Below are 12,061 nucleotides of genomic sequence, written 5' to 3' on the forward strand. Positions count from 1 at the left end.
TTCTTTCCTTCGTAACTCTTGATGTTTCAGTATGTTGCCTGGCTATGCACAGATGGCTCAGTGGGAGGAAGCAATGTAAGTGTGCTCAGCTTCAAAGACCATATCACAAATGGCAAGTCAAATTTGGGATCTATCAGCCTTTCAGCATTTTCTTCAAATCTGGCATGTTCTTCAAGCATGTCATTAACTTCGTGTTGCCCTTCAATGATGCTGCAGCTTTAGTCTGGAAGCTTTAGTCTTTCTCAGTTGGTTATGGCTTTTACATGTGAATCATAGAATCATAGAAACTTTATAGTTGGAAGGAACATCTGAGGGCCATCTAGTCCAGTTTCCCCTGCAAAGAACAGGGACACACACATCAGTCAGGTTGCCCAGGGCCTGATCCATCTTCACCTTGAAAGTCTCCGGGATGGGGCATCAACCACATCTCTGGGCAACCTGTTCCAGTGCCTTTCCACCCTCTCTGTAAAAGGTGTTTTTTCTTATATCTGATTTAAATCTACCCTCTTCAAGCTTGAAACCATTTCTCCCTGTTCAGTCACCGTATTCATGAACTTGCATTTAGTATTATGCATTGCCTGACTTCGGTGCTCTGCATCTCTCAGTCAAAATAATCTGTCTGAGGACTTTGAATTTTTCTGATGCATTGGTTCTCAGTTCACATCAAGAGGTTGTTTTCAAAGCAATTTATATTGATTTTTGATCCATGTGGGGGAAAAGGTCATCGCTATAACTATGCTTGAAGCAAATCTTGTCAAGATTAGTTACTTTGCAGTATATGAGATACTCAGGAAGGTATTTGTTAACCATCTTCCACTTCAATATGACATGCAATACAGAAATACTTGCAAGAGTACTTGCATTATTGAGACTAATAGTAGATGAGGCTTCTATTTTATGTATTTGTCATTTGGATGTATGTAATATTACTTGAAAAAATCCTCCTCATCAGGAATTAAATAGAAGTTTTGAATTGGAAGGGACTGCCTGAGCCATTATGTCTGCTTATCTAGTAACAGACATCTAATTTATAGGTGTCTGCATCTACTTTAGTCATGGCAACACTTTTTTTCCCCTTTAGCAGCATGAAGCTATCATATCAACTCACAGTTGAGAAACAGAAGACAGCAGAAGCTTGTAGAAAATGTGTCTGAGTAACAAATCATCATGGTAAATAAATCAGTCCCGTGGTAATTCTTTGAGATCAAGAACAGGGCATGTTCAGTTCAGGAGTACAATACCCAATATGCCTGTAGTACCCATGAGAATTTAAAATTGTGTGGAGCCGGATAGACGGCGATCCCGAGGGATTGGTGCTGTGCCAGCACCCATTAAAGCAGCTGCTGCTGTGTTGGCCATGCAGTGAGATCTGCAGCTGCTGGCCACGCTCCATAGCAGAGCAGTGTGCAGCTGTGGGTCTGCCGGTGTGGTGCAGAGCGGGTCAGCTAGGGGTGTGCACAGGAAGGTTGGCTGCTAGGAAGGGAAAAACACCTTTGGAATGAGTCTTTAATTCAGGTCCTGGCTCGTGTTGGTCCCAGAGCATGACAGAGCTCCTCTAAATAAAGATGGTAAGGAGTCATTTTCCCCTTTGACCACATCTAAGCATTTTTTCTATACATATATTTATGCACAAATACTAATTTTGCCTGAACCAAGTTAAGCAGATTTTAACCACACCCAGGGAGTTTCCTGCGGGCTTTGTGAGTGGATTGATGTTAATGGGCTGAAATTGCTTTTGCTTCAATTATAATTACTTCAAATCAGGTAAAGCTGGTGAATTTAACATGATGGTCCAGAACACAGGGCTGGGAAATGAGCAGGTAGAAGTTTTAGTATTATACTCACATAAACTCTACCAAGGATCAGTTTAACGTAGCAGCAAAAATTAATTTTTTTTTCCTTTAAAGAAATTGGTAGCTTTTTTTTTTTTTTTCTTCATGGATCTGTCTTGAATACTTTAAAAAATAACGCTGAGTAAGGGATTAGGCATTTTGCATGAATTTTTGGTTGTTGGCACTAAACTTGCCTGCTACAAGGAGGCACAAATTCTTCTGGTGATATCTTAGCAACAAAGGATTTGATGAAAAAATTCCTCCACTGACTTGCATGTCATGCCAAGCTTTTACCCTTGATCTGTAGGTGGAATGCAAAACTTTGCATCTTAAGTGAGATACATGGTTATTGGTTACAGCAGATGGCATTCTCCTTCTGCCCAAGCACACCATTCTCTGCAGCATGTTGGATGTGTGGAGATGGGAAGAACTATCCCTGAATTCCTGTGTTGCTTTTTTTTTTTTTTTTTTTTTTTTCCCCCCCCCACATTAAAATACAATAAAATTGTTTTGGAGCTTGATAGCAGGAGTGGCTTAGAAATGGGAAGGAAATGACTTTATCATTTCTAAAACTTTTCAAAGTACAAAAAAAATAATCTACCATATCATCTGCCTTGGAATGAAACCAAGAGTTTATCAGTGCTTTCTATGGAGAAAAAGAGAGAGCACCTCTTCAAGCTACCCACCAATGTAATGGGCAGGGACTTAACAAGGTTAAGTTTTTATTTTTAGTTTAGTTTATTTTAAGTTTCATTTTTAGCGGGCAGAACTTTGGCTCTGCACTGAGAAACATATCTGATGAACAGACTGCATTCCCCCCCCTCACCACTACCACCTACTTTCACCCAGGAAATATCATCCATCAGACAGTTCTGAGCTCAGTCAACTGATAGTTAATGTATTGTTAGCCACTAAGGATTCTGCAACCTAACCTAAACCCTTCTGTTTTAAAAGATGTTGAGGAGCCCTTTCAGGACCCATTTCAGTGGTGAAGTTGCTGTAATTTTTAATTCATTATCCTGATAGAAATCAAGTGGTGAAATCTAAGAGAATTCTCTTCCAATGAGGACATTGTTATGATCTCAGTTATTTTTCTGCTTCATTTTCTGCCTGCTATGGACCTCCACGAAAGAACAATTGCCATGGCTGTTGATATCTGCTGTGGCTGACCATTACAATTTCATTTTAATTTGTCATCTTGGGACATCAAAGATGGAAACAGGCACTCTTTATTTACTGTTTTTTGTTTTGTTTTCTTTTCTGTACTAAGAACTTGGTTGAGCTTAAAATGACTTCAGTTTGTTTTTTTCTAAATGACAGAATTTCATTTGCCAGGTTATTTTATTTGCTTTGACACTCTTTGCTTCCTTTTTATCTTGATTTATTAAAATATTATAAAACTTGCATGATGCAGACAAAATAGACTCAGGTGGCCATTAGTGAATGAAATTCAAGATTTATCCCTTATTCTCAAGGCTGAAACTAGAATATTTATAAAAGCATTTGGAGATGCAGGAGGGAGTAAAGGAGATCTGTTTTGTGGTGTGATAGCAGCACAAGGAAAATCCATAGATATAAGTAGTTAAAACTTGCTGTATGGCCTATTTTGAAGACTACAGCACAAAGTCTTTCTGACTGAGTGCTTGCTGTTGTACATTGCTGAATAGTGTCCTATTTCTGATTTGCTTTTAACTCTCTTTATGAAACTGCAAGGAGTGATCCTGGCTTTTAAACTTCAGAAATAGTCATAGAATCATAGAATGGTTTGGGTTGGAAAGGACCTTTAAGGTCAAGTTCAACCTCCCTGCTATGGGCAGGAATTAAACCTGCAAGGTAACTTGAAGCCCCATGCAGCCTTGCCTTGAACACCAGGTATGGAGCATCCACAACCTTACTGGACAATCTGTTCCAGTGTCTCACCACCCTCACAATAAAAAATTCCTGCCTGATATCTAGACTAAATCTACTTTCTTCCAGTTTAAAGCCATTCCCCCCCCCATCCTGTTGCTACATGCCCTTGTAAAAAGTCCCTCCACAGCTTTCTTGTCAGTCCCCTTCATGTACAGGAAGGCTGCTATAAGGTCCCCCCAGAGATTTCTCTTCCCTGTACTGAAGAGCTCTAGGTCTCTCAGCTTATCAGTAATATAGCTGAAATTCACTCAGGTGAAAGCATCCATCCTATACAAGGGAATTATCACAGTTTTTCAGCTCTTCACGGCATTGTGGCTTTAAGTTTTGTGTTGGTCAGCCCCATGAGTATAAATTTTGGAAATATTTGTGATGTGTTTTTCAGTGCAGCAGTTTGCTTTGTTTAGCTGTGGAATTTATAAATGACATATAGGTGAACAGGCCTCTGCCAGAAACTCAACTAACTACTAATTACTTAGAATCAGGCTTAATTTTGTTTTGTAAACTTCTGGTACAGAAATTTGTGGCAAAAATTATTTCATTTGTGTTCTTTACAATGTTGAATGTATTATTCAGATTTCAACCAGATTTTACCAGATTTATAACCCTGAGTGTTGCCCAGTTGAAATCAGCAATTTGATTTGACTAAGAACTAGGAATTCTAATTGGTAATTATTGTTGAGATTACTCAGTAAAAAGGCTTAACCTTGCAGAAGAAGAGAGATTCAAGGAGAGATTTTCAGATATTGTTTTTTCAAGTATTTGGAGTGGAGAAAATGAAAATGCAGCCTAATGAAAGTTCATGGTCTACAATTGCAGAAGCGTTAAAATTTTGTATTGTGTATGTGTAAATATGTGTAAAAAAAAAAAACAATTCTGACCAGCACCTAAAAGCTCTTCCTCCTAGGTCTGTCTACTTTGGATTTATTTCCTTTCATTGCATACAGTAAATATAATGATCTTTTCCTAAAGACTGATTTGTTTGTGAGGATAAGAAAGGCTCCATTGTGCTTTCAATTAACATTCAGAACAGGCAAAGGAGAGTGGATGAAAGTTGCATCTATTCTCTGCTTGGGTAAATGGTGTAAGTGCAGTTGTTCCTAAATCCTTTCATTCCATTTAGCATAACATCTAAAAGCATGAGAGTAATTTTCAGTTTTCTGGGCAAAAGCAAGATCTCCAGTTTACATTGTGTTTTCCTGCAGTAAAGCGGAGAATTCGTAAATTAAGTAACCCTTAGCATTTCCCTTAGATCTTGTGATTTTTCAGCCTTCAAGAATTCAGACGGATTCCTGCCTTAATGTAGTGGATTATGTAAATGTCCAGTGATGGCCTTGATCTGTATGATAGTGTTGTGTTTGGTCTGTTGTATTTTGTTGGGCTCCTGGTTGGTGTTTTATTCCATTCTGGTCCCAGCCACGCAGTGCTGACATCCATCTGCCCTGCCCACCACACATGGCACAACGTGGCCATCCCTGTGCTGCTGCCAGCCTGCAGGCCAGGGCCCCTGTGCTCCTGCAGCAGGCTGTGGAGTTACCTGGGAGGAAGAGGCTGTCTGGGATCAGCAGCATGCCAGTGAGTGCTCCTGGTCGTCCACCAGCTGCAGTCCTCAGATTAATAGCAAACTCACAGAATATCCTGTGTTAAAAGGGACCCACAAGAGCCACTGAGACCTCAGGAGCACTCAAAATTCAAACCATATTTTGAGAGCATTCTCCTTGTATGACGGGGTTTGGCACATAGACGTGGTCTACGTAGCTAGAATTAGATTTACTTCATATTCTTGCCAGCACAGTCTTGAAAACCTCCTGGTCAGGATGATTTGCTTCCCGCAGACTGGCTTCCAAAACTGTGGCTTGGAGTTGGATCTTGAATGCTGTACTGCATGAGATAAATAATCTGCAGGGGTTTCCTGGAAAAATAATCCAGCCTGGTTCCTGTCATCCAAAGGGAAACATGCCGACTCTGTCTGAGTCAGTGTGGGACTTGGGGGGGGAGAGAGTGTTGTTTCTGCAAGAGCTGTATAGCCATCCCTCTGCTAGAATCATGTCTGGGAGCCAAGGTGTTAGCAGTGCTTCAGAAATTTTGCACATTAAACTGCCTATTTGATCCTATTAGTCAGAATATTTTTTCTCAGTTAGTGTTTCTTTGTAAACTTATGTACTTACTAATGGCTTGGGCAAGATATTTCTGCTGCTGCTAATACTTGGTGCTATCCTCACCGCAAATCCTTTTTCCACTTGTCTGATTGCAGCAAAATTTCATGTGGTTCAACGAAGTTATAGGTTTGTGAGTTTTATGGAGAGTTAGGATGTAGCTATAAGATCCTGAATTACTTCGCTAAAACAAATTTGGAGTTTTAAACCACCTTAGTATAGGCTACAGATAAGTTTTTTGGCTATGTCACGTAATGAGAAGCAACCCTCTTGAAGGATGTGCACATTGTCATGTAACAGCAAGCCTGCTGGTTGGTGTTAAGCAAAAATTCAATTATCTCCAGATTTGAGGCTCGGTGAAACTTTGCTGTTTGTCATAGTTTTAGTGCATTCCTAGTAAAGCTACAGATGATGCTGTCCTTCATAATAGATGAACAATCTGAAAAAGGCAATATAAGGTGAACTACAAGGAAATGAGAATGGTAATACCTGTATATGCAAAGCTAGTATACAATAACATATACTGCTACCGCTTCCCATTATGCATTTCATAAGTATCTGTCTATAGGAGCACTGAAAGCACCTGGAGCAGGAAAGTGAGATGGCTATGGTATACATATAAATAAAACATTGATTTTCGGATGATCCTATCTGCATATTGATGCGTTAGTTGTTTTTATGATCTAGAAAGAGCAAAGCCTATTTTCATAAACCTAATTTTCATAGTGTTAAGAAGTAGCGATATATGTTAATAACATTATGTTTGTCATGCTTTCCTCCTTTAACTGAGAATTACATCTTTTTATTATATATAACATTATGTTCTTGTTCATTTTAGACAAGCTGTATATGGGACCAGGGCAACTATACCATGATCTGCAGAACCTTTTACATGATTTGAATGTAGTTGGTCAAATTAGTCAATTAATAGGCAGCCTTAAAGGAAATTATCAGGTAATAAACAAAGCTGGATTTATTTTTAAAATGTATTCTTGTTGTAAAATAGCCCAGTTGTTTTTCCCTAGGGTCAATGTAAGATGTTCTCTCTGTAAAGAAATCATTTTTATCTCCAGTAATTCAATTGCTTTTAAATGTTTCATGCTGTAAGTAGATTACAGCTGTCTTTTAATCTTGTTTTGCTTCGTTGTTTTTAAGTGTAGGTGGAAACAAGAGTCTACATTTCCTCAGTAGCTGATAAGCTTATATGGAAACAGAATTATGTTTTGGTCTTTTGAAATTAGATTCCTATAGTTAGACGAGGTAGTAGGAGGATGGTTGCTTGGAGGAAGCTCTTAATGCTCATATGAGCTTATAATTCTAGCTTTTGGGGAGAAATTGTACTTAAATGCAAATCACAAAAATGTTAATAGATGTTGTGATGAATTTTGAAAGCAATTTGCTTTGGTTTTGTTCACATTCCTTTCATTTAGCCTTTGTTCTAGCAAATAGATATAGAACATTAACACTGAATTTCAGAATGAATTCTCCATTCTCCGCATTCATAAGACTTAAAAATAAATCAATAATATATTTTTAATTGCTTTCTTCTTTGCCTCTTGTTTTATATGTTTTATGTATGCTTGAGTACATTTTAAAATTCCTACCTGCCATCACAGACTGTAAGTAAATGTTTGTGTATATGAAAGCTGAGTTTCTCTTGGAATATCCTGACTTCAGAGGCAAGGACATTAAGTAGAACATAAAAATTGATGAAAATATGTACTGTGAAGGACATTTATGGAAGCAGTCTGTTAGGACAAAAATTTCACCAGAATGTGGAGGTGAATTTCAGCTGCATTATTGGAATGAGGTGTGCAACAGATACCAAAGGACTTTCATCCACTAAAATGATAGAATCAAAATATACAAAACCTTTCCACTTTTGCTACCAGTCAGTGCCAACTACATTTAAAAAACATAACGTTTAATCAATGTTTCCAAACAGAGCTGCTTAAAATAATTCAAATAATTTAGATGAGGAATGAGGTCAGTTTCTTTATTTTAAAAAAATACTTTAATTTTCATAAAATTTTAACAATTGGTAATTCATGTGCTCTTGCATGTGAATAACTTGTTATGTTTAGGTTACAGAGGATGAGTGTTTCAGCATCCTACTTAAGCGGGCTGCAACTATACAGAGCTTCCACGATGGCTACGTAAACATTTTTGCCTCAAAGATTTGAACAAAAACATTGGCAGTGTGATTTACAGAGGTTTCCTTGAGATTTTCTTTAGAAAGAGAATTTATAGATTCTTGGTAGCTGTTCACTGCAATGAAGTAAAAGGATTGTACGAGCAATTGATGCAAATCTGCATTTCATAGTTTGACAAATCCTTGGGAGTGTTATGTATGTATCATCAAAATCTGAGCAGTGTGCAAGTAAATCATCAGCTAATATGTGTTAACAGTCTTTGCAGACATTTTTAAAGCATGTTTACAAATTTGTCTAAATTATCCATGATTAAAAAATGAGAACTAAATGAGAGCCAGGTACTGGGAACTCTTTGTACATAAAGATCACCTTTAGCTCATTGGAAATAGGTTGGTAGATGAATATTGATCCTTAGCATTCTTTTTTCAATTTTTCAGAACTTAAACCAATCGGTAGCACATGACTGGACCTCAGGTTTACAAAAATTGATCTTGAAAAAAGAAGATGAAATCAGAGCAGCAGATCGCTGTAGAATTCAGCTGCAGCTTCCAGGAAAACAGGACAAGTCAGTAGTAATTCTTGATTGTGAAACTTTCTAAATGGCTTTGTGTGTTAGATAGAGATGTACCAGGGAATCTTTAGGTCTTCCTGCTCTCTTGTCTGTACAGTTAGCTTCTAAATTGCACTGTCATGCTGAAGCTTCTGCAACTTCCATGTTTCAGAACGGCAGTGTAGTTTTTCTCCTGTTCCTCAACATTTAGTTCCTGATGCAAGATAAGAGAGGAACTGTGGTGATGGCACTTGACAAGGAATAGCCGCTATTATATTAATTTGTCAAGGAGGATTGTTCTTGTCATACCTTTTCATGTAAAGCATGAGAAGAAGGACGTGTGGCTTATCGTTGCCGATCTGAGCTATGTCCTTTAAGATAAAGGAAGATGGTTGGATTTTTGTCTTGCTTGACTTTTCTAGCCCTGTCTGAATCTCATACTTAGTACATTTAGAATGGCCTCTTTTTGTGCAATTGTTTTTCATTTATTTTATTTAATTTTTTGTCTTGCAGGTCTGGGCGGCCTACTTTCTTTACAGCTGTATTCAATACATTTACCCCTGCCATCAAACAGTCTTGGATCAACAATTTGCAAATGGCTAAACTAGCCCTTGGTAATTCTTGATTTCTTACATTTCCTATGAAGTTACAATACAATATATAAGATGTACAGTGTAATACTTTTTTCATACAAAATGATTTTTTTTTTTTACAAAGTTCTATCTACAGATCTTGAAATTGCAATACAGTAGATAATAATGATTGACTTACAAAGTAATGATGATCTGTATGATCTATGATAATAATTTTTATTTGATATATCTAAATCAAAATGAATTAAGTTACACTACATGTCTGACTGATGAGGAATTTACTCCATTGTGTACATATCTTTTCAGATATTACAATCTTTTCAGCCATATGCCTTTGAGGTTCAAATTTTTCAGTTTTAGCTCAAGAAATTTTAGCTAGGAAATGATAGTAAAGCTGTTGGTTCATTTGTTTTTAGCTTCCTGAGCATGAAATAAACATTCAAGACATTTTGATGAAATATTTCTTTAGTTGGATATATGAAATAAGTTTTTCTTTTTGGGACCAGAGTCAGTTTTTTTAGTATAAGCTTTTAGTTTTCACTAGAGAAATTATCACTAACAAGTCTGATCTAAGTGGGAGCAGCAAGGAATGTGCTGTCCTATGATGTTATTAATTTCCTGTGTTTCCTCAGAGTGCCTAAGTTTCAAAAGTTACCTGGGATGTTGAATGCTTAAGTTGAAACATTGATGATATGCAAAGTAGAAAGCAGCTTTTGTCAGCACTTTTTCAAAATATGTTATTTTTATGGCATCTCACAATAGGCAGATAAAACAACAAAAAAGGAAAGAAAACTGGGCATCATCAGTGCTGGAAGTGGATCGTTGTAAGGATGATAAATAGCAGATTGTAGTGGTGCTACTTTGCTGGCAGAAAAATGGTCATATTTGCAGATGATAGATTTGGTAGGTCTAAGGAAACGTTTGGTATCCTTTAAGGATTCAAAAGAGGAAGAGGAAGGGTACCTTTACTCTTTTAATAAGCTACTGACAAGATCATTAACATTTTGCTAGTATTAAGTGTTGCTTTTTTGGCATTAACAGTAGTTACATAATCTACTATATTGAATTTCTGCTCATAGTTTTATTGTTTATTCCAACAAAAGTATATATGACATGAGAAGAGCCTGATTATTACTAGCCAATTGTAAGATAATTATTTTCTATTTCTGTAGAGAGATGTAAGCAGTTATTCAATGAAAGTGCTGTGGGATGTTTGTTTGTTCTTTCCGTTACAGCGGAGGATAACCTGTTAGGTTGGTTCTGTGTGGAAGATGATGGGAATCAAATCAAAAAGGAGAAACATCCTCTCCTTGTTAGACACATGCCAGTGATGATGGCGAAGCAGCAGGAGTTTAAGGTGAATAGAACGATTATACGAAATTACAGTTTGTTTTCTTTCGTGATGTCACTACTAAGGAAAACTGTAATGTAAATACATCTGTTAGTTCTCACCTATTAGTTCTCTTAAGTTACTGCTGATGTGTACTTTGGTATAAGACCAGCAGTGATAGAAAGTCCAAGAGGGTTGCAGGAACACAGTATTTGAGCCCTCAAACAACAAAGTATGTAGATTTATATGTCATTCATATCTTACTAGACACTTGGATTTATGTTTATTGAATATTTTCTGTGTCACAGTTGGATAAATAACCAAACCGATTATTTTAAAGGGAATTTTAAATACTCGCATTTCCGTAGAGCCCGTGTATTCGTAAGTTCTGTAGGTCTGTGCCAAGTGCCTTAAAGGCTCAGGTTCATCCCTTGTAATCAAGTTTCAAAAGGGTCTTTTTCTTTTGAAAGGAAGGAAAGGTCACGTGTCTGTGGAGTTATGTAATGCTCTTTGCAGGCAGAGTTTGCCTGAGCTCCGAGATGGCTCTGGTAGTTTTACAGATCCAAAGGAGAACACAGAAGCCCAGCTGTCAGTCCTGATGTTCTTGAGGCCTTGGTATTCCTGGATGAAATCACCTAAATATTTCTTCTACTTTTCTGCAGCTTCAGCTGCAGTTTTGATGTAGGGGTAGAGGTTGGGGTGGGAAGAGCCCTTTGCTTGGCTGATCCTGCTATCTCTTAGCATACTGCTCAGACTGCTTGGTAGTACAGGGAGTCAGTAATAGCCATCAGAGCACATTTACATCGTCATGTAAAAGGCTTACTGAAATGGAGAGCTAAACTACTAGAATTTGACTGTGAAAAACATCATCAGTTTTGAGTAAGACATAAAGTGACATAGAGATGTAAGAAACAGCCTGAGAAATACCTAGCCAGCAGGTTAACTTTTTTGTTGGTTAGTGAAGTACTTAGCTGTCACAGCTACTGTAAATCACCATTATGAGTAGACAGCATCAGTATTTGTTAAATAAGACAGGCTAAGACTGGCAAAGATAGTTCTTTTATTTTTCTGATCTGTCTTGTATCCTTGTTCTGTATTGCTTTGGTGAATACATACCATTATTACTACTTCTAGTCACTCGGCAATGCCTGCTGATTCAGGGAGAATTTTGAAATTCTTTGCACTTCTGAAAAACAAACTGGAAATTTAGAACTCTTGAGTTATGACCCCTTGTTTCCTTTAAAAAAAAAAATAAAAAAAAAATCTCAGTGTAGTGAGATGATGTTGCGAGATTCTGTTGAAGTGTGTAAGTTAATACTAAGCAACTTGTTTCCAGAATCACAAGTAATATTATGTCACTGATGTCTGAGACAAGCACATGAGTGTGAATTGTAGAGGATGCTGTCTTTTTTAAAATCATGATATCATACCTCATCAAGAACCTTTTTACTCTGTTAAAAATATGTGCAAGTAGATCGTAATAGAGAAGTGCTTATGTAGTCTTTTTATTAGGGGAAACCAGAGAAAATAGATATAAAT

At 37.3% G+C, this 12,061-nt stretch overlaps 1 protein-coding gene across 7 annotated transcripts in view; it reads left to right on the plus strand.

Annotated features, from left to right (window-relative positions):
• The window catches only part of ARHGEF10 (Rho guanine nucleotide exchange factor 10), a 111,514-nt gene that overhangs the window by 64,714 nt on the left and 34,739 nt on the right, over positions 1–12,061 (plus strand). For all 7 annotated transcript variants that reach the window (XM_048936868.1, XM_048936864.1, XM_048936869.1 and 4 more), the window contains 4 exons: positions 6,735–6,850; positions 8,487–8,614; positions 9,113–9,213; positions 10,428–10,549. In XM_048936868.1, the coding sequence (XP_048792825.1) occupies positions 6,735–6,850; positions 8,487–8,614; positions 9,113–9,213; positions 10,428–10,549 (467 nt within the window). The remainder of the gene's footprint in view (positions 1–6,734; positions 6,851–8,486; positions 8,615–9,112; positions 9,214–10,427; positions 10,550–12,061) is intronic.

This window comes from Lagopus muta, chromosome 2, assembly GCF_023343835.1.
Source record: "Lagopus muta isolate bLagMut1 chromosome 2, bLagMut1 primary, whole genome shotgun sequence".
Lineage (NCBI taxonomy): Eukaryota > Metazoa > Chordata > Aves > Galliformes > Phasianidae > Lagopus > Lagopus muta.